Source organism: Oncorhynchus masou, chromosome 10, assembly GCF_036934945.1.
Source record: "Oncorhynchus masou masou isolate Uvic2021 chromosome 10, UVic_Omas_1.1, whole genome shotgun sequence".
Lineage (NCBI taxonomy): Eukaryota > Metazoa > Chordata > Actinopteri > Salmoniformes > Salmonidae > Oncorhynchus > Oncorhynchus masou.
In genome coordinates, this window is record NC_088221.1 from 12,016,948 (window position 1) to 12,039,039 (window position 22,092).

The window sequence follows — 22,092 nt, forward strand, 5'->3', positions numbered from 1 at the left end:
AAAGCAATTCATTTTTTGTCCTGAATACAAAGTGATATGTTTGGGGCAAATCCAATATAACACATTACTGAGTACCACTCTCCATATTTTCAAGCATAATAGTGGCTGTATCCTGTTATGGGTATGCTTGTAATCGTTAAGGACTGGGGAGTTTTTCAGGATAAAAAATAAATGGAATGAATCTAAGCACAAGCACAAGCAAAATCCTAGAGGAAAATCTGGTTCAGTCTGCTTTCTATCAGACACTGGGAGATGAATTCAGCTTTCAGCAGGACAATAACCTAAAACACAAGGCCAAATCGAGACAGGAGTTGATTACCTCGAAGACAGTGAATTTTCCTTACTGGCCGAGTTACAGTTTTGACTTAAATCTGCTTAAAAATCTATAGCAAGACCTGAAAATGATTGTCTACCAATGGTCAACAACCAATTTGATAGAGCTTGAAGAATTTTGAAAAGAATAATGGGCAAATGTTATGCAATCCAGGTGAGGAAAGCTCTTAGAGACTCACCCAGAAAGACTCACATCTGCCAAATATGATTCTAAAATGTATTGACTTAGGGGGTTGAATACGTATCTAATCAAGACATACAGTATTAGTGTTTTCATTTTGTTTTTTTATTTTTTACATTACAGAGTATTTTGGGTTGTTTTTTGACAACAAAAAAAATGAAAATTGAATCCATCATAATCCTACTTTGTAACAAAACAAAATGTGGAAAAAGTCAAGGGGTGTGAATGCTTTCTGAAGGCACTGTAAATGTGGCCAATGACCTGATCCACAGCAATGAAGGTGAAAAGATATTTTGAAATAGCACAATTTCATTTTTGTCTAGATTTAAAGTAACACAAAACGTTTCTCCCTCAAAACAGAATAACGCATGGAACAGTGGGTCATGTTTTTAAATGTAGATAATTTAAATGTTATATAAATGTTATGGAAACAGTATGACGCCGCGCCCCTGTGTGGCTTAAAATAATGTAGGCTTAATTAGACGTCGCCATAAGATCCTCAACCAAGCTGAGAGCGAAAGATGTGTTGCCCACTTGGAAAAATCATCTGCAAATTCTAATGGGGATAATGATGGTCTTGTGCACATTTTCATACATTCTGTGATAATTCTGCAAAAATAAAATGCATGTTAAATAACATGCTAAGTTCACAAAATGTCACAAATCTAGGCTACAATAGGCCTAATAGCATGCATGCCTAAACCTTAACAAATGACAATCAACCACTGTACAAATGACACTCGATTTATTCAATAACATGTTCATTTTATAGGCTACAGTAGGCTAACAACAAGAGAACGAATAAGAAGTAATGGAATAGGTACATGTGAAGAGTTTAATTCCAAAACGTTATATAGACCTACCCATTTTCAGAAATGTTGGTAAATTAGCTTTTATTGTTTAAACAAATTATGAAAGAGGTTAGTGTTTTTTTTCACTATATCTAATCATGGCATGGGGTTGTTCAATGACAGATATGTATTTGTTTCAAATCTATCACTTGACGGTTTCATTTTAGAGACAAATAATTACATGTTTTTCAAAATGCTACATATGCGCCTCACTCTCAGGGAAATAGGTAGTACTGCTAGGTTTTACAGAGTCAAATGTAACAAGTAACAAAAATGTGTATAAATAAATGTACAAATTATACATTTAGTGCACAACATACATATTTTTTAAATCAACTTTTTTTCATACAGTAATATGAGATCTCTATCTAAAACAATTAGCCTACATTTTCCATTTGACAGGATATGAACATTTCATTCCAGCTAAACAATGGATGTATAACATTTTGCAAAAAAAAGTATAATAATCATACACACGAAAATCTGAGAACAGTACTATTTTACACATAAATTAAGGTACCCATAAGCAATAATTTCCGATGAAAAACACAAATGTGAAAAATTGGTGGATATAGCTTTTCGGAAAAATTAGCCTACAATTTCAAAGATCATTTCTAAGAGGTTTTAAGTGTTAATCGAACAATCTATGTATTTTTTTCCGTGTATAAAAATGTCGAATCTGTGTGTCAAATGTAAAAATAGTCTATAAAGAAAACGTATGAAAACGAAAAGGCAACCCCTTTTGTTGTCGTAATCTTGAAGACACCTGCACTGCATTGTAAACTGCCTGTGTCGGCACATCTACATAACGAAGGCTATTTAAAGTGACGATATATCTGTATCTCCATCGCAGTAATATCTCTACATTGAAAAGTACACTGCAAGCTTATTTGAGATCAAATCAGTATTTATATGCCGAATTAATAGCCACCTGGAGGCGCTAGAAGCCAGACAATCTCTTGCAGACACCAGGAATGCGTTCAGCAGGACGCATCGTTTTGCATGTAGAATAAGGAAATTACGTCTGGTCTATTTGTAGTATTTATATCTGCAACGTTCGAGAACGTTTTCGTAATGTCTTATCAACGAGAGAAAATAGGCAAGACAATGGTTCTTAATCTAGATTTTGTTTGATATAGGCTTTTTTAAAGCATGTGTTTAAATTTTAAACTTTCCATAAATGATTCATGATTTTCCCATAGACCCAATTATTGAGGATTTAAAAAAAAATGTTGGTCCACAAGAGGAAAAATCATAATTCAGAGACCTAATTTAAAAAGACGTGCGCCTTCAGCTACCATTGTGAATTATGATTAGGCCTTTTTTAACAACGTTATTGGTAGAGTTAATAGGAGTCAATTGTAGTGGTTATTGATATTATTCAGGTTGTTGATGTTGTTGACGCAGCTGATGTGCGAGGCAGACACAGAACCAAACGGTCCCGGGGGTTGGAGGTTGTGACTGTGGTAGAGAGTCGGTGGCGACCCCGGCCAATAAGAGAATCCAGACGAACCGACGCCTGGACCAACCAGGTTTAGCTTTGAAATCCCTGAAAAGGGAATGGGGGCAAAATTACTCTGGAATTTATAAAGAGCTTGCTCTGTTGATGAGGGTTGACAAACCTGAGCCAACCCGTGAAAGTCGAACTTGTAAGCATATCGCTTCCCATGGACCTTTGTCATTATGTTTTTGTCATAGTAGTACCGCAATGCGCGGCTGAGTTTGTCGTAGTTCATGTTGGGCTTGCTTTTGCGCTCGCCCCATCGCCGTGCCACCTCATCTGGTTCAATTAGCTTGAATTCTCCATTCGTCCCTTCCCAGGCGATGCAGGACATGTTGGCGCTGTCTGACAGGAGTTCGAGGAGAAACTGCCATAGCTGAATCTGTCCACTGCCTAATCAAAATAACACATAATAGTACACATGTGTGACGGTGACAATAAAGGAAAATAAGCATTCATCCTTTGATAGGCTATTTGAAAAATGTATTTAACTTTATTTCCAAAATAAGTGTACAATTACGCATAAAATTAACATGTCGATAACCTAGCAGTAGTTGGACAATAATTTGTTTCAATTTCCTCAATGTCTATGTCTTATAATTACAAAAGCAAGAAAGAAAATGATTTGTCAAAAAAATGTGCCTAGTTCACAAACAACCCAATTACGTATTTATTGTCCACTCTTGTAGAACCCTTTTTTAAGCGTGTTATCATTTTCTTTCATGTGATTAATTATCTCTAATAAAATCAATGGCAGTGTTTCTATGGACGGTAGATTATTACAATTATTAAAAGGTAAACGCTTATATTAATTCTTAAAAATGCTCTGAATAACTACAATGTTGGGTTGGGATGCATATAATAAATACAAAATTTAAACAATTTCTTACCTTTTTGCACTCCTGTGTTTATGGGACTCCAGGATGCACCTTTGCTTTCTTTCAACAGATTTTCTGTTGGATCTGCAATAGACCGGTCATTAACACAAATAAATATGTTATTAAACCAATATTATTTGAAAATATAGCATATATTAATGTAAAATAAGTTTCCATTGCAAAATTATGTTAAAATACAATGAAACATTAGAAAATTATGCAAACTATATCCTTATTCCACGTTGAAATATCTATCTTCAGATTGAAAATATTATTAAAAAAAGCCTTAAAAAGCTATGGTTTCATTTTATAATCTAGTCTCTAACTAATGCTCGGTTTTCTAATATTTGTAGTTTTTTTCCTCCAAGCATTACGGCTGAAGCCAGGAAACGCGTTCAGGAAAGAGGATATCCGATTTCCGACAAAAGAGGAGACAGGTTACAGATTGAAAAGGCAGAGCAATCGCTAACTAGAAGCAGAATCACTACCGAAGGAATAAAGACGATTTCCCTCATCTGAATAGCCTATAAATAAATAATATTTTCAATGTCACGTACAAAAGAACGAACCTGAGAGATACATGTTAAACATAAGGTTTCCTCCGCAGTTCTGTCTCATTGTAGCTGTTGTTCAAGAAAGGGTTGGATTTCATTCGGGCAAAGATTTTTATTAAACTTTATCTCATAACTGTGATCTGGAATAAATGTGGGACAGATTGAAGTTTCCAGGCAACTGTCACAAACCCCATCTCGGAGACAATATTCAGACAGCAATTTCCTCTGGTGCATTGCTTTAATTAAAAGAGCAATTTGCCTCTGTCATCTCTCCCCGGTCTCCACAATAAAAAGATCCGAGAGAAATTCGGTCTTATCAATCCACCATCAGGGTTTAATAAAGTTTCCGCGTTAAGATCAGAGTTTCTATGGAGAATTGAAGTGTTTGACATGGGAAAACCAGTTCAGATCCCTCTCTTTTCCGCCTCTTTACCTCTTTGCAAACACAGAGGCCTATTTCATGTATGAAAATAATATTGACCTTAAAAACACGCCTCAATGCACCTGGGAAAACAAGAAAAATGTATCACCGACCTTATGTTTATAGGCATAAGGCTATATACAATCGGAGTGTAATGAGGCTAAATCTAAAACAATATCTTAAAATATGTTTATCGATGTAAAGCCACGAGAGAACAATTCTCTATTAATCAAAAGCAATCCTGCAAGGACGAGCGTCCAAGCTACCTCCCAAGACCCCATCCATGATCCACAAAACTCCATTAGCCTAATAATAGCATAACAATAACAACAATAGACCTACAAATAATAATAACAACAATAGGCCTAGTAATAATAATATAAGGAATCCTAATCATACTCAGAGCCATACCCATTATCATGAATAGGCCTAATAATACAGAGGCTTGGTATACTAATAAGAAATAATAATAAGCATTTTTATAATAATGACAATGCATTTTCTTTATTAAGATTTTTCTTGAAATACAATAACTCTATCCATATAAACGTGGCCTAGTCCTAGCCTAAGGAATATGAAGAAAAATACACTGTGGGCAGATAACATTAATGAGATCAGCTGTGAAAATATGCAGTGAGTAAGTGTAATAAAAAGGGAATGACAGTATTTAAGGCAAACACTTTATTAGCTGTCATATGCCATGGACATGCAAAATGTACAGCAAATTGTAGATTTTGTAGACGTTTTATGCTACTTTTACCAACTTCATAATACGTATTTCTAATCACAACACCGGACAATAATTAAATTCACATAATAAACACAACATATTACATTTCTTGTAAATCAACATGTATTGATGCAAATGTAATATTTTCACGAAAATGTGTTATCAAGTCATAGTTGTCTAGGGCAAAGATAACAGGAGCAAACGATATGAGACCAGAGAGTATGTATGTGACTGCTAAGCAAGGCTATTATATGACTCATGGAGTAGGCGATAATATTCCACGTCCCCACCACGCCTCTCTCTCCACGCGTTCCGCTGCTGCTGCCCTCAGAAGAGTTGTGTCTGGCGTCCCAGACTTGCTTTAGCTGCCTGAGTCTTTAAACAGGTCGCAGGCAACTTAAAACAAGCCTCGAATGCTAGATCATTTTCGAAAGGTTTGAATTAAATATTATTGGCCCGTTCTGATGTGTTCCAAGTTATAGTTCCAGTTTTGATGTCCTTATAGTGTCCTTATAATTTCAAATAAATATTTGTCAATTCAAACAAACGATAGGCTCTAAAACTCTTCGAATCATAATTTGACACATGTGCGCATAAATCATATTGTCAGTGGTGGTAGTTATGCACGGATCTCAAATTAGGATTCCACCCTTCAATAACACTTTAGATAAAGTCTATTGACTGTAAAGCAATCCCACAGAAATATCTAAATAATTGTATACATCTGATTACAAAATGAGACCATTCCTATGTATGCACAGTAAATCGATGGTGAGAAGCCAAGACAAGTGCAGTGCCTCCTGCATTTAAAATAATTCCCAACTCGTTCACAGGCAAAGAGAGTGCTAGGCTACCTAAAAACTATTTATATCTTCTCTTACTCATCGTTGGACTTACCAGTTTTTCGGGATTGAAACACAAGCAACACTGGCCTAACCTATTCCCCCACCATCCGAAACGACTGCCAAGCTCCTCTGCACTGTGCGGCCGTTTTAATCAGTCGGGATAGAAATGTGTATTTGGGAAAGGTGTGTATAGTTGAACATTTATTAAAAGATCCTGGACTGGGTGTGGGCCTGTGTCTTTTACCGGTCTGCGGTTCATGAGCAAGTCTCTGGGTGTGTAGGTTAACGCGAAATTGAATGTCCTGGACCTGAACTGTCAGACGACACAGCAAACAAACATTCAATAAGGATGTAGCAAGTGTGATTTAAAACGTAATCCGGTTCAAGAAAACATCCATATATTATGCACAACTTGGCAAATGTGTTAGCCTTATCATGCAATGGCAGTCTCAACGATAGCCTAACCCTACATAGCGGGGCTATCCCCCAATTTAAATCGTTTATTTGGTCTTACATTAGTTTGTCATGGCTGCAGTGGTCAGCACCTTGGACAACTCACATTGTCTGGCTGCATGTTGGTCGCCTTAGGCCAGGTTTGGAGAGAAGCCTACTTAATTTCATATTAAGAGCCTTCTGTCTTCATTCATTCATATGGGCATTAATCATGGGCATTAATATGGAGTTGGTCCCCCCCTTTGCTGCTATAACAGCCTCCACTCTTCAGGGAAGTCTTTCCACTAGTAGTTAGAAAATAGCTGCAGGAACTTGCTTCCATTCAGCCACAAGAGCATTGGTGAGGTCGGGCACTGATGTTGGGCAATTAGGCCTGGCTCGCAGTCTGTGTTCCAATTCATCCCAAAGGTGTTCGATGGGGTTGAGGTCAGGGCTCTGTGCAGGCCAGTCAAGTTCTTCCACACTGATCTAGACAAACCATTTTTGTATGGACCATGCTGTGTGCACAGGGGTATTGTCATGCTGAAACAGGAAAGGGCCTTCCCCAAAATGTTGCCACAAAGTTGGAAGCACAGAATCGTTTAGAATGTCATTGTATGCTGTAGCATTACGGTTTCCCTTTACTGGAACTAAGGGGCCTAGCCCGAACATTGAAAAACAGCCCCAGACCATTATTCCTCCTTCACCAAACTTTACAGTTGGCACTATGCATTGGGGCAGGTAGCGTTCTCCTGGCATCTGCCAAGCCCAAATTCGTCTGTCAGACTGCCAGATGGTGAAGCGTGATTCATCGCTCCAGAGAATTTCCACTTCTTCAGAGTCCAATGGTGGTGAGCTTTACACCACTCCAACCTACGCTTGACATTGCTCGTGGTGATTTTAGGCTTATGTGCGGCTGCTTAGCCATGGAAACCCATTTCATGAAGCTCCCGGCGAACAGGTCTTCTACTGACGTTGATTCCAGAGGCATTTAGGAACTCAGTAGTGAGTGTTGCAACCAAGGACCGATTATTTTTATGTGCTCTGCGCTTCAGGACTTGGCGATCCATTTCTATGATCTTGTGTGGCCTACCACACAAGCCGTTGTTGCTCCTACATGTTTCCACTTCACAATAACAACACTTACAGTTAGATGGGGCAGCTCTAGCATGGCAGACATTTGATGAACTGACTTGTTGGAAAGGTGGCATATGAATGTGCCACGTTGAATGTCACTGAGCGCTTTAGTATGGGACATTCTACTGCCTGTGTTTGTCTATGGAGATTGTATGGCTGTGTGCTCGATTTTATACACCTGTCAGCAATGGGTGTGGCTGAAATAGCCGAATCCACTCATTTGAAGGGGTGTCTATATACTTTTGGGCATGTAGTGTATGTTATTTCAAGGCATAAGCACAGAAACATATTGTTTATTTCTTTGTTCTTTTTAAAAAACATATTTGAAAGGTATTTTCAAGTTTTATTGATAGCCTACATTTAGGGCAGAGAGGAATATGTCAGAGAAAGTGAGTGTCGTAACTGGGGGTCGATCCATTGCCTCCAGGGGCATGTATGTGGCATATATTGTCGATTTCGCTTGGTAAAGTTTTATGGCTCTTTTGATTGTTGTCACAGTAAAAGAAAGGTGGTCCTTTGATGCCCCAGTTTAGCCCCTAACCCCTCTTTTTTTGTATAGGCTTCATGGTAGGCTACGACAAAACACAACATTGCAATAACAAATGGTGGAAACAATAGTGATCTCTTGCTTTTGTTTATTGGAAATAAGATACAATCTGACAAGAACAATATACATCCTATCCTAACAGAAAGGTGGTATTTACCCTGGTTTATGTATTGATGTATTTGTCAGGTCATGAAATGCCTTTGTGATTCACTTGTGTTGGAGTATACAGCTAGCCACTGTGGCAATGGGTTGTTAAGACTCTACCACGGGCTTTTAAACAGCTAGATAGCTAGCAATATGTCCTGATCAAGAGTCTGTTTTTTTTAAAGCAAGGAATTGCCACAAGCACTCTGTTTCCGTAGTTTGAATAAAGCCTTTATTGCCTATTTTGAATATATGTCATGGTCAGTACATGGTAGCCGCTGGAGGATAGTGTCAAGTGGACTTAGTGCTGGATTCTGCGGATAGACTGGACCTGGTTGGTGTGAGCCTGGGTGCTGTACTCATTGTAGTGTCTGTACTCTCCCTGGTGTCTGTCTCTCTCCAGGATGTACTGGTAGCCACGGTAACCGGGGAACTGATAGGCCACCCAGCTGTGAAGAGAAGGGCACATGTTTTTCACTTGATCATTTTTTCTAATGGGACTCTTATCACACAAACTATATGAGGCTGCTATGTAGGTAACGTGTGACCGGGTGCAGTCCTAAGCTGTTATGAAATGTACAAAACCAATCGTCTTGGGTGATTATGTCTTTGTCAATGTAGTCTACGTATCAGAGCCTAGAGTGTTTGTAACAGAAGCATACATAGGTTACAGGAATAAGAAAAGACTCACGCTCCGGAGTTGACTTTAATTGAGGGCACCTCCTTGCTGCACCAGCCCATAGCCTGTAGAGAGGGGTAGTCATCGCACATCTCGAACTTGCGCCCCTGGAAGTCTTCACACTCGTACAGAGTCACCTTGCTGTCACTGTGGTTCTGTTGATAGAGGTGCAGGAGCCTTGATTTGTTTTAATTTGGCCTCATCATATTTTAGAGATTTGGGGAAAATCCAAAACGGATGGATTTGAGAATTGTGGTATGATTGTACTATGGTCAAATATAAACACCAGCATCATCTGTGAATATATTAACCTTAACCTAAAACATTATTACTATTACTGTGCTTCATTCCGAAATATGCGCTGATGGGCGCTTTTCTTTATCCTTGAAATGACATTTGTGTGGGAGGAACTTACAGCACACTTAATAGGTCTGAAGGAAAGCATGTGCTCGGTCCTGTAACTGCTGTTTCCGCTCCAAGCCTCGTAACGGGGGTAGTCTCCCTTCTCAAGGATGAACTGCTGGCCCTGGAACTCAGGGTACTCAAAACCCACCCAGCTAAACGACAGGCAGGGGGAAAGAGGGAATGAGAAAGAAAGAGAGAAAGAAAGAAAGAATGAGAGAGAGAAAATGGAGTGCCAGGTTAGTTCACAAAAGTGCAACGCCCCCATGGCACAGAGCGCTGTGTTGATTACGGGACAAAAGGACAAAGCAAACACCACATGCTGCGCCTTTGGACCATTATCAGATCGCCAGTCAGCCGCTTGAACAGAACACAAGGCCGGCAGCTGGGACTCAATGGAGATTACAACAGTAGTCTACTTTGACTGACTGACAGAAACAAAACAACGAGCTCCATTTAAGGTTAATAACGCGCACAAATCGATGAGCTCATGTCTTGCGTTCAGCTATAACATTTGGTCCAAACCATGTGAAAATGATACATAAACTATATTGCACACAGATTGCCCAAATCAGGCTATCAAGTGTTGAGTGGACATGATAATGATAACGAAACGCAGCATTGTCATACCAAGCTTTGCTTATCAACCGAGGGCAGGTTCACAACAGTACAGTACAACTGCAATTGTAGAATATAATATTCAAGGAAACATTAGCTTCTGAGAGGAACTAAGGCTAGAAATGAATGTTACAATGACCATATTTCTCACTTTCTACTCAAACGCAACCTATGAGCTAAAAATCCTCAATACCTTTGATTGACCAAACAACAACCATGGATCGAATATAGTAATACTACATTACTACTCTACCAGTAATGTAGTACAGCTCCTCTGTTTTAGGCTGGTGTAGACATCCAAAGAGAGACTTACGGTCCGTTCTCGACCTTGATGGAGCGGATCTTTTGGAATCCCCTCTCCATGATGTTCTGACACTCCAGCAGGAACTCGCAACGCTTTCCCTGGAAGTTCTCCTCCTCCCAGACAGTGATCTTGAACTGGCCCATCTGCTCCATCTGCTGAGTGTTCATGGCTGCTACTTCCACCGTGAGGTTGCTCTCTACCAAAGGGGGACAAGGAAGACCAGAGATGAGGAAACTAGGCTAAAATGGAGAGCTAACACTCTGGGTTCTCTGGTAGCTAGCTATACATGAAAGTGAACATTGATTCCTGAGCAAGGTGCGAAGCACCAAACAACTCATGTTGTGAATGAGTTGAGCTCTCAGTTTGCACTGGGGAAATATCAGATACAAATATCAAATATATATCTCCCATACTGGATGTAATCAATCCCACTGGTTGGCACGCTGATGCACAGGAATCAGATGTTCACATCCTACCTAGGTAGTGTGAATACTTACAGAGAGTACTGAGGTGGAACAGATCCAGTGTAACAATGTCGAGTCCTAGGCCCTCACTTCTGTTTTTATACTACCAAGCCCCTCGTTTACTGCCGCTTTCGCACAAGCCTTGCATACTCAGCAGCGGCAGGCTGAAAGCGTGCATTAGTCCACACCATTGTGGAGGCTACAGAGGCCTATTGTGGGAAGCTTAGATCCACTGACTCATCAAAATTGCACCCAAAGCCTGTGCCCTGCCTGCTGAACCGGCCACAATAGCAACACACTGACACGACAGTTTGATTGGAAATTGGGGATAATGGCAGAATTCTTGGAGATTAAGCCCAGAGGTGGGTACAAGGGCATCAATGTGTGGTTGCCTCTACCCATGCCACCGCACAGCACTCAACATGGCACCACTGTCATCTCTCATTGGAAACAAAATGAGAAACAGACAGATTTTCTTTTTCAGGAATGATTCATATTCTTTCATGTTGGATCATGTTTATACTTCATATGGTTGAAAGAGAGCATTTTAAATGTATAACCTTTTTGATACCTATTGTTGTTCACGCTAAATCGATTCTCGTCATATTAATTGAAAGGAACGTGAGAAAAGATTCTGGCATGTTCCTGGTAGCACTCAGTTCTCATCCATTTACAATGCAGATTGTTCTATGACGTCAGTGTTTTTCAGTTGCTGAGTTGTCAATGGGTCCAAATAGTTTCTGTGCCTTTGTGGAGCTTATGAAAGCAAAGTGGAATGTGGATCTGTGGATCTTCTCATCAATACGGATGGTTGACTTATAAATGTGTATCATATTTTATTTAAGGAGGCGCTTGGATATTGCAGTGTTACTTCATGATCTGGATTCTTAGTATAATAATACAAATGGAACCTCGTCATGTCAGTCAACTTGCAATAATACCTGCCTGCAGTGACATCTCGTGGCACAACAGTTCATTACAGTGACTGGTGATAATAGGCTGTAAATATGACGATGACACATTTGAAGTGAGGCAACATATCATAGAGACATATGGTCAGGTCAGGTGATGTTATAATAGGACGAGAAGTCTGTGAATACAGTATGCATAATAGTATTGTATTTTTATGAAGAAATTCACTAGGTGAGGGCTTTAGAAGGTTGTTGGCCTAACTCTTGGGCGGCGTCCCAAATGCCTCCCTATAAAGTGCACTACTTTTAAAAAGTAGCGCACTAAGGGATAGGGTGCCGATTGGGAATGAGACTTGGACATTTTGAATTTCAGTTTACTTCCTGAATTGACTGGATTGAAATGGAATTGACCCCAAAGCTGTGGTAGACTTAAATATACTTGCTGATGGAAATTGAAAGTAATCAGACTTCAGACTTGGATGGGTCCTCTGTGAATGTGTTTTTATGGTAGTTATACCCTTTTCTGTTGTCTCCGTGTGTGGCCACGTGTGTGTGCCTATATGCTTCATTTCTTGTGTGTACAGCAGCCCCTTTGAGTGAGGTGGGTTCATTGTTCTGTCTTACCTGTGTGGCCTTGTTTGCCCTGGGGCTGGTGGACATGGTGACAGAGCAGTAGTCACCCATCTGCTGGCCTTTGATCCCCCATTGGATAGATTAGATTTGTCAGCTCATCAGCTGAAGCTTAATTTCACTTGGAAATTCAGCTCTCCCTATTTGCATCTGACACATAGGGCCTACAGTAAAGGCTCAAAACTCAGAACTCTACTTTGAATGTTTATCTCCTTTACAGCAGTAGTAGGAAAGTAGTAGGCTAGTCTAGTCTTCTGCTCTGGTCTCACGGGTCTCTGATAGAGGGGATATTGCTCATGAAACTTTAAATGATCGGTTGTACCATTTCTATGTTTATAAATGAAATGGAACCTGTGAAATATGATCATATCAGATGCTTTTCACAATAACAATGAATATTTACTTATTGTGCATTGGAAAACTGTTGGCAAGTCTATATTAATTTGACTCTGGCTACAAATACATTTATATTTTATTTCAGATATTATAGATACTATTTAATATATTATTTGTGTTGGATAAAAAGAGAGAACGCATAGAAATGTCAATCTATGGGCCACTGCACTTCGACAGGATGACCACTTCATTTAGCAATGCTGGCACTATGTTTGCCATCCTGAGTAGCCAACCTGCAAACAGTTGGCGGAGGTGCAGGTTGGAAGAACCAGTCAACCAGGCAGCAACCAGAGCAAACAACATTGTTTGAACATCTGTTTTTTTTCTTCTCCCTCACAGCATTTTCTCGTATCCATTCATTGTATCTTACACGTTACGGCGAATAAACCATAGAGTGATGTGAGATGAACCAGGCTAGAGACAACTTTAGCTATCACAATTATCCCCCTTCATTTATTTTTTAAATCAATTCCCCTCTATAGGGCAACATGTGTACGTGTGATAACTGTGTGGTGTAAGTGAGGCAGACTGTTTCTCAGGATCCAGTTTCTCCATGGTAACAAAGCCCTCCAGCCTGTGCCTATCTGACTTAGTCAGGGAGGTTGCGTAAGCATTGATGTATTGTCAGTAAGTGATGCTGCTATTGCCCACAAATTCATAGTTTCAGGTTACCCTTCAAATTTATTTTGTATTCATTCGATTTGTATTTATACACGGAGTCAACATTGAGACCCAGGTCTCTTTTTCAAGTGAGCCACTCAAACAACAAGAAAATAGGATGGATAATGCTATAGAATATACATTGAGTTGTACCCCTTTTGCCCTCAGAACAGCCTCAATTAGTCGGATGCTGGCCCATGTCGACTCCAATGCTTCCCACAGTTGTGTCAAGGTGGCTGGAGGACCATTCTTGATACACATCGGAAACTGTTGAGCGGGGGGGGGGGAACGGCAGCATTGCAGTTCTTGACTCAAACAATTGCCCCTGGCACCGACTACTCTACTCCGTTCAAAGACACTTACATCTTTTGACTTGCCCATTCAACCTCTGAGTGCCACACATGCACAATCCATATATCAATTGTCTCAATGCTTAAAAAGCCTTCTTTAACCTGTCTCCTCCCCTTCTACACTGAATGAAGTGGATTTAACAGGTGACATCCACAAGGCATCATGTCTTTCACCTGGATTCACCTGATCAGCCTGTGTCATGGAAATGTTTTGTGTATGTTTGAACCAAGGACATATCCATACACATACCTGATCAGACACTGATCCCAACATGTGCAAATATTCACTTACAGCACCTTTCTTCAGAATATCGCCTTGAGGAGACACAACTCAACTGAAGATAAGTGGCATACAGTACAACTTTATTGTCCAATGTGAATCAGAAATATCTCTTTTTTTTGCTATAAGGTTGTAAATGGACAGGTCTTGTGTTCTGCTTCAACGTGAGTTGGTGCTACCTGAATAGTCAGTGAGTGAGCAGATGCAGACCACCACCAAATGACCTGCTCCCTGTGTGTTTTTCCCCTCTGCTGCTATAGAAACAAATCCTCCTAAGGACAAATTTGAACAGGCCATGACAGCTCAGGCAGGTGACATCTGCTCTGTGAATGGCTCTGGCTCTGCATCAGAGTGAACCGCAACAGACAGGCAGGATTTACCCGAGGCCAAGACAGGGTGCCTCCGAAATGGCACTCTATTCCCTATATAGTGGACTACAAAAGTAGTCCACTATATAGGGAATAGGGTGCCATTTCAGACGCACCCAGAGAGTTGCTGCAGAGCCCTGGATTCTCCCCCTCCTTCTCCCAGCCTCTGTGCTCCACTGCTTAGGTAAAGCCAGGCAGTTACAAGAGAAACAACCCCCAGGCATTTTCATATTTCATTAGCAACCTCTTTAACTGTAATTTGAAACAGCACACAGCCCACAGGGCAACACTTGTCCTCCACTTAGGCAACAGGTAGCAGTTGAACAGGCACCACAAATGCAATCATGCTTTTCTACAGACACACACAATTGTCTGGGTGTTATGATAGCCACAGACCTAAAGAATAATAGCCCATGGGGGAAAAAACTGAGCTTATTTGATCTTACACATAATTCTCTCAAGATGATGTAATAGGATAAGAGAAGGATGATTTTATATCTGTATAGTCAGAATGAATTGAAATAGTCACAATTTGTTTGCATCTGTGAGAGAATCCCACACAGTTTTATAGGTTGCTGAGACAGGGCAAATAATAATTTTCGTTAAGTAATTTTGTCCCAGTCATGTTTATCCATAAAACAGAACAGATATGAAATGATAAGAACATATATTGCTCCATGAAATACTGAAAGATTGAAGACTTGCCTGAGACACCAGGGAATGACAAAATAATATTGTGTGTACATATTTTACAGAGCCAATAACTGCTCTGTAGAGTAAGTTGAGGAAGTGTCATGTTGGAGGTTTAGGGTGTAACTGCAGCATAAACTGTCACTAGCATGAAGAATATGGGCTGTGAGGTCTCCTTACACTGACCTTAAACAAATATTTACTGGAACTTTGTAGGGAAACATGAGAGCAGAAATGACTACATGGGATAGCCTTTACCAGGCTGTTTATTGGCTCGTTCATACAACGAAAACTGGATATGCAAATGTATACCTGCAGTTATGCTCAAAGGAGAATGGAACTATACAGATACTTGAGGTACATGTGTTAATCATCTCATCGAAGTGGTGTGTGTGTGGTGGGGTAACTGGCACTACAAATTATACTGTCAGAGGTGGAAAATAGATGTTTCTGAAACATATGCAAAGCAGTGATATGCCTATAGTGTATGATGTCTCTGTGCTTAACTGAAATGCAAAATGTTTTACAGTGCATGAGCAATGGAGAATGAGGTGGTGTTTTTATGATGAGCTGTTTGTTATAGGCTACATTCTGCATTTACTGGAATAAATGTCCAGACACCTATGAATTTCATAGCTCATTTAACAGAGTAGCCTTGCCTCTTCTGAGGTACAGATCCCAGGCAGCTGAGGATCCAGCCAGCAGATGGTCCATATCAGATGGCTGTTACTTGGTTGGTTAATGATTAAGATAACTACAATTAAGAAATGACCAGCTCCCTGATTCCCGGTGCACTCTGACATAATGATGACACTATTGGCGCTAACTGGTTGGATATCATCATTACAGCATGTCCATAAAGAAAAAACCTAATGGTATTTAATAAAAGGAAATAACTAGGCAATATAAGTCTAATAACTAGTCATAGTAAAATCCATGGAGAGAACAAACAAAAAAAATGGTAACATAACTTTATCCATATAAATCAAGAGAATACTAATTTTAAAAAAAACTTGTCCAGTTGCACCAAAAAATCGGGGTTCGAAGTTTGTATTTGTGACAGGAAAATACAGCAACATCAATGAGAACGACTTCATGTCGCAGTATGAACTTGCTCTTCTGTTTTGTAGAAAATCTGTACCTGCTTAACGCGAGCCGAACGAACAAAACTTAATCTTCAGGTATTGTGCGTGTGGCTCAACGTGAGGCAAATACAGAAAATCAAACGAAATATGATGATCCCGTCTTGGAAGAGCAGTTGCAGACGACGTTATACTCTCCATTTCTCGCTGCGTCCACACACCTGGAAAGGTGCAAAGGTTAACATTGATGCCAATACAAAAAAAATGTAGCCTACCTGTCTAAAATTGTCATTCACAATTTAATCCAACATACACATTTTTTCCCGACATAAACTTACCATTGCCTCTCTATTGTCGGGAGAAACAAAAGTGAGAAGACATTTTAAAAACGCACTAGCAGTAATACCTGCGCATTGTGTACATCTTATAGGCAACACTGAATGCGTCTAGCACGTTGTAGGTAGCCTATATATACTCCTGGCATGGTAGGCCATCCTTCCATTTATCTTCTCTCTCCCTTTTTTTCAGGTTGGTTTTAAAAAGAGAGAGGATTCTCCAGTGGACACCTGTCGCACGGTGCGTTGCTCAGGTCCAATATTGACACAACAGCCAAGGGGAGGGAGAGCAGACGTAGACGAGTTTAGCTCTTTATTATGCCAACCCTCCCTCTCTATGCAAACCAACCGTGCTTTGCGCTCGGTCCAATCGATGAGATGGCAGGGTTTGCTGACCTTTGTGCTCAAGCTGAACCGGTTGAGAATGGGACATTCAAAGGTGGCTTCATTCACCTGTGTTGAAGGTAGGAGAAAACCCACCTGCCTGCCCCCCTGCTCTGTTCCCCATCATGTCATTTACACATATTTTCATATCATGTGGCTTGCAAATTAGTTCCTTACCTCATCAGAGCTTGCCTTGCGAAAAGACTGGCGTGTTATGTAGACGATGCTTGATTTCACAAAGTAAAAAGTAGATGCAGACGCTTCCACATCTGCATTGCTTGCTGTTTGGGGGTTTTAGGCTGGGTTTCTGTACAGCACTTTGTGACATTGGCTGGTTTAAAACGGGCTTCATAAATACGTTTGATTGATTGAGATACCATATAAAATGAAACAAGCTCAGCATATCCACGGTTTATTTGTGGCTAGGATATACAGCAAACCCTACACCTGGATGGCACATCACAAATAATCATCAGAGGGATAAAGACTTCACTGGTTCACCAATACATTGTTGTCAACACAAGTCAATTGATTGTTGCAATGTCAATTAATTAATACACATTCATTCACATTTGTAAAATGAATCTTTTGACAGTCTTCCATCTGTATCTGTTCATCTGTAGAAAACACCCCTGATAAATTGTTTATAGACTTCAAAGAACACTGATAATTACAGCAAATGTATTTATTTAAGTCATTTCACAATTCCATATAACTGGTCAACACAAATCATTTTAAAAAAATGGCAAATTAGATTATATAAAAATAACACTATGGGAAAAAAACTGAAACATATCCCTGTCGCCAAAGGTTAAAATTAGCATTGTCGCAGTTCAGTTGATTTAGCAAGTTTTGTAACTAGTTGTGGCTAAGAGAAAGGTTTCAGCAGCTGGTTGGAGGGAATAATCATGTTTCACATTAGCGATGTGGTGTCTGCTCGAGTCTTGTCAGCATCCAAATGGCACCCTATGCGCTACATAGTGCACTACTTTTGACCAAGGCCCATAGGGCTCTGGTCAAAAGTAGTGCAATATATATGGAATAAGGTGCCACTTAGGATGTAGCCCTAGTCTTTAGCGTCTCCTTGGATAGATGTGTTGAGTCTCTTGGTGTATGCGTTCCAGCCTGCCTCTCTGTACTCTGCAGCAGCCTTCACCCTATCAGAGGCCCCCAGGATACCACGGCCCACGATGATGATGTCAGAGCCTCTTTTACAAATCACATCATCAGGACTGGAGTACTGCTGGCCCAGACCATCACCTGAAACAGAAAGGATGAAGATTATGATCAATGAACAGTGTGGTGCTAAAGAAAACACCACCCTAGTTTGTTGCTGAAGAGGTAAAAAATAAATAAATATGAAAACAAGGGCTGCATTCAAAATGGCACTCTACTCTCAACATAGTGCATTACTTTTGCCCATAGGGCTCTAGTCAAAAGTAGTGCACTGTTGGTAATAGGGTGCCAATACAGACAACCAAGATAAGTGACCCAGTCTTCATTTATTGGACACTAGCACCATCTAGTGGCAAGGATAGCTTACAACAGGACATTCTGAAAATGACAGAACACTGGACAGGATGGATGAAGTGGTTAACAGGTATAGAGTGTGGTACCTCCTGACTGCATCTGCACCCCTGGAGTCATGTGTACAAACTCAGGCTTGTTGCTGATCTTGGCGCCAGAGATGAACCCAAAAACAAATTCAGAATGCTCCTCAGCCATTTTCACCTATGGAATGACAGATTAAGGATTACATTAAGGAATCCAACTATTACTACAGTTAAACTGTCCGATGCAAACACCCTTATGAAAACATACTAGAATGTAAAACCGGCTTTCACGGTGACCCTGCAAGATGACACTGTGTCCTGAATTCTAACACATTGCAGAGAGCTGTGGGAGGTTAGAGAGGGACAGAACATTCTGAGGAAATTCTTGCTGGAGCGCTTTGCTTACCACAGCCTGCGTGTAGTCCCCTGTTGCTAGGGAACCCTGGGAGCTCATCTGACCTATGAGGACACAGCCGCGGTCCAGCGGGCGGCCCACCGCACTGAGCCCCTTCACCACCCCAGGGCCTGGTACCGCATGGGCATTAACGATGTGAGACCACGAGGAGATCTGGTAGAGCCCACCTGAGAAATAGAGGAAAACACACAAGTCAGAAGACTTAGAAATAATAGAAACCAGATATTAATTAGGATTGAAAAGCTATGTTTCAAAAGGTTAAGGGGACAACTGCTGTACAACAATGCCCCTTATTTGCTGGAGTTGGACTATGTGTCTATTTTAACACAGGGCGCGTTAGTTTTACATAGCCTGGGGCCCTGGGTGGGAAGAGTTTGCACATTTAAGGTGAAATCACCACCCACCGAGGGGCACACAGCAATGCACAACGAGTGCACCCACTAATCACCTTCATACTGGTGCTTCACCGTGTTCCCGATGTCGGCAAACTTGCGGTCCTCAAAGATGAGGAAGTTGTGTTTGAGGCCCAGGTCCTTGAGTGACTGGGTGAAGGCTGGGCTGAAGTCCTGAAGGATGTCCACGTGGGTCTTCAACACACACATCTGAGGCCCCAGAGAGTCGGCTAGCTGCAGCAGCTCCTCGCAGCCCGTCATGTCCGCCGACACACATAGGTTGGTCTTCTTTTCTTCCATCAGTCTGAGGAGCTGGGCGGCCAGAGGGTGTGTCTTCTGGAGCTGGGCCCTGTCTCCATAGCTCAGCTCCGCCGGCTTGCAGGGCTTTTTGGCTGCAGGCGAGCCGTTCTTCTCCTCCTCACCAGAGGGCTTGTAGGTGTTGTTCTCTTGGATGAACCTGCACACGCTCTGGGCCGTGAGCGAGTCGATGCGCTCTGCCTGAAACAGGGTGTTGAGGAGTTTGGAGATGGAGATGACGGAGTGGAGCGTGATGCCCCTCTTGGCCAGCATTGCCCCGCCGCCCTGCTCCCTATCCATCAACACGATGGCATCAGTCACCCTTAAACCCTCCGCCTGGAGCACCAGAGCCGTCTCCATGACGCTGCTGCCGCTGGTCACTACATCCTCGATGATCAGACACGTGTCTCCAGGGTGAATAGTCCCCTCTATAATCTTCTTAGTTCCTAGGATAAAGAGATGGAACATATTGTGGCCATGATGGATGTCTGATGAGAGATCTGGAATCTATTTAGACTGATGAAATGCTCTAACACTTGCTAGCTCCAACTGTAGACTGATGGGATGCTTAAAATAAAAAAACACTCAAAGAGAACAATCAAATTTGACCATCATGAAATCGCACCATAGTCTTTGGCTTCTTTTCTTCGGATGAGCATGGGCAGCTCGTGATTGGAGCAGATGATTGTAGCCAAGGGCAGAGCAGTGTATGGGACTCCACACACAGAGCTGTATTTTAAGTCCTTATCTTTGGCGCGTTGATAAAGAAGACTTGACACCTAAAGGCAAACAAACCACTCAAAACACTTAGTCAACTAACTTCAACTAATGAGCTCGTAACATACATTTTACAATTTGATTTGATTACCTCCGAACAGACATAGTTCAGCGTTTCTCAAACTCGGTCCTCGGGACCCCAAGGGGTACACGTTTTGTTTTTTTGCCCTAGTAATCAAGCTTTGGTCATTTTAATCTGCTGTATAGTGCTAGAGCAAAAACCAAAACGTGCATCATTAGGGTCCCCATGACCGAGTTTGGGAACGCCGACATTGCTGTTTCCAATACTCATGGAAAACACGTGTTTACCAACCTGGTTCATGAGAGTTGGGTAAGAAACAATAACTCTGAGATCAAAATAAATCGGCGAGGTTATTCCACTCTTCAGCGTGAACGTTCCGAATTTCACTGCCTGAACATCATGCAACTTTAAGATTAAACTTTCAAGACAGACGTTTTCCATTTTCAATGTTTTAACTCCGCTTGCAAATATCAGTAGGCTAGATAGCGATCTCACTCGTCAAGCGGCATCTCGTCAGACACGTAAAGTGTTTCCGGGTCACGGAATTTTCAAAATAAAGGTCCACAATTGAATATTATAAACGTTTCATTAACATGTATTTAGTCATGATATATGTTTTTTTTTGTCTAGACATGAACAATTATTAATATTGGTTCATATTTAAGTGACATGTCCATTACATTTCGGTCAAATAAATGCCCCCAATGCAATACACTGTATATGAAATACATACTGGTTTATAGAAAGAAAACTATTCTAGGTGCTGAAGTAAAAATGGGGTTGGGACTACTCACTAGGGTCTATAGAATCTATATATTGCTTTTATTTCATATGGGACAGAGGTCTACGTGCCCAGTAACACTTTCTACTCCAAACCACTCCATTGGTCCCAATACAATACACTATGTGCCTATAAATTACATATTGGCTTATAGAGAGAAAACTATTCTAGGTGCCGAAGTAGAAGAAGGGTTGGGATTTTCTCAGTAGGGTCTGTAGAATCTAGATGTGGTGTTATTTTATGAGGGACTATGGTCTAAATACCCAAATATCCACCCACTCCCTGTTCACTGCAATGCAATACACTGTAGGCCTATAGGTGATTACTTACTTCCAAGACACAATGTAAACAATGATGGTCAGGCATACCTGTTAAAGACCTGGATTAACCTAATGATGATGAGCCAATTGCACCTTTTACACATTTAATCAGCCCAAGGCCAGTGTGCACCTATGCCAAAAAAATGAATATTTGCCTGAAACTACTCTTTTCTCTGTATATATCAATGATGTTGCTCTTGCTGCGGGCGATTCCCTGATCCACCTCTACGCAGACGACACCATTCTATATACTTTCGGCCCGTCATTAGACACTGTGCTATCTAACCTCCAAACGAGCTTCAATGCCATACAACACTTCTTCAGTGGCCTTCAACTGCTCTTAAACGCTAGTAGAACCAAATGCATGCTTTTCAACCGATCGCTGCCTGCACCCGCATGCCCGACTAGCATCACCACACTGGATGGTT

At 40.9% G+C, this 22,092-nt stretch overlaps 3 protein-coding genes across 3 annotated transcripts; all 3 read right to left on the reverse strand.

Moving 5' to 3' along the window:
- Window positions 1-1,244: 1,244 nt before the first annotated feature.
- On the reverse strand, window positions 1,245-4,763 carry LOC135547149 (protein FEV). Its single transcript, XM_064975863.1, has 3 exons — window positions 4,314-4,763; window positions 3,757-3,828; window positions 1,245-3,259 (listed from the first exon to the last, which is right to left on the reverse strand). Exons 1-3 carry the CDS (start codon window positions 4,360-4,362, stop codon window positions 2,721-2,723), a joined length of 660 nt encoding a protein of 219 aa, XP_064831935.1. The 5' UTR covers window positions 4,363-4,763; the 3' UTR covers window positions 1,245-2,720.
- A 3,718-nt stretch (window positions 4,764-8,481) lies between these two features.
- On the reverse strand, window positions 8,482-11,142 carry LOC135546920 (beta-crystallin A2-like). The gene is made up of 5 exons (XM_064975475.1): window positions 11,055-11,142; window positions 10,567-10,753; window positions 9,649-9,790; window positions 9,246-9,388; window positions 8,482-9,003 (listed from the first exon to the last, which is right to left on the reverse strand). The coding sequence occupies exons 2-5, from the start codon at window positions 10,722-10,724 to the stop codon at window positions 8,856-8,858; spliced, it is 591 nt and encodes a 196-aa protein (XP_064831547.1). The 5' UTR covers window positions 10,725-10,753; window positions 11,055-11,142; the 3' UTR covers window positions 8,482-8,855.
- Window positions 11,143-17,777: 6,635 nt separating this feature from the next.
- umps (uridine monophosphate synthetase) lies at window positions 17,778-21,079 on the reverse strand. Its single transcript, XM_064975864.1, has 6 exons — window positions 20,855-21,079; window positions 20,390-20,543; window positions 19,524-20,210; window positions 19,067-19,242; window positions 18,724-18,838; window positions 17,778-18,367 (listed from the first exon to the last, which is right to left on the reverse strand). The coding sequence occupies exons 1-6, from the start codon at window positions 21,002-21,004 to the stop codon at window positions 18,174-18,176; spliced, it is 1,476 nt and encodes a 491-aa protein (XP_064831936.1). The 5' UTR covers window positions 21,005-21,079; the 3' UTR covers window positions 17,778-18,173.
- Between the last annotated feature and the right edge of the window lie 1,013 nt (window positions 21,080-22,092).

Bases quoted from the DNA above. Each gene is read 5' to 3' on its own strand.
- LOC135547149 (XM_064975863.1), bottom strand. From the start codon at position 4,362: ATGAGACAGAACTGCGGAGGAAACCTTATGTTTAACATGTATCTCTCA. The intron at 3,829-4,313 runs GTTCGTTCTTTT...GGTCTATTGCAG, and splicing joins GTTTAACATGTATCTCTCAG to ATCCAACAGAAAATCTGTTG. The intron at 3,260-3,756 runs GTAAGAAATTGT...TATTTTGATTAG, and splicing joins AAACACAGGAGTGCAAAAAG to GCAGTGGACAGATTCAGCTA.
- LOC135546920 (XM_064975475.1), bottom strand. From the start codon at position 10,724: ATGAACACTCAGCAGATGGAGCAGATGGGCCAGTTCAAGATCACTGTC. The intron at 9,791-10,566 runs GTAAGTCTCTCT...CCTGTCGTTTAG, and splicing joins ATCAAGGTCGAGAACGGACC to CTGGGTGGGTTTTGAGTACC. The intron at 9,389-9,648 runs GTAAGTTCCTCC...CTCTATCAACAG, and splicing joins TCAGACCTATTAAGTGTGCT to AACCACAGTGACAGCAAGGT.
- umps (XM_064975864.1), bottom strand. From the start codon at position 21,004: ATGGAAAACGTCTGTCTTGAAAGTTTAATCTTAAAGTTGCATGATGTT. The intron at 19,243-19,523 runs GTGATTAGTGGG...TCTATTTCTCAG, and splicing joins GGTGAAGCACCAGTATGAAG to GTGGGCTCTACCAGATCTCC. The intron at 18,368-18,723 runs GTACCACACTCT...TTTCTGTTTCAG, and splicing joins GGTGCAGATGCAGTCAGGAG to GTGATGGTCTGGGCCAGCAG.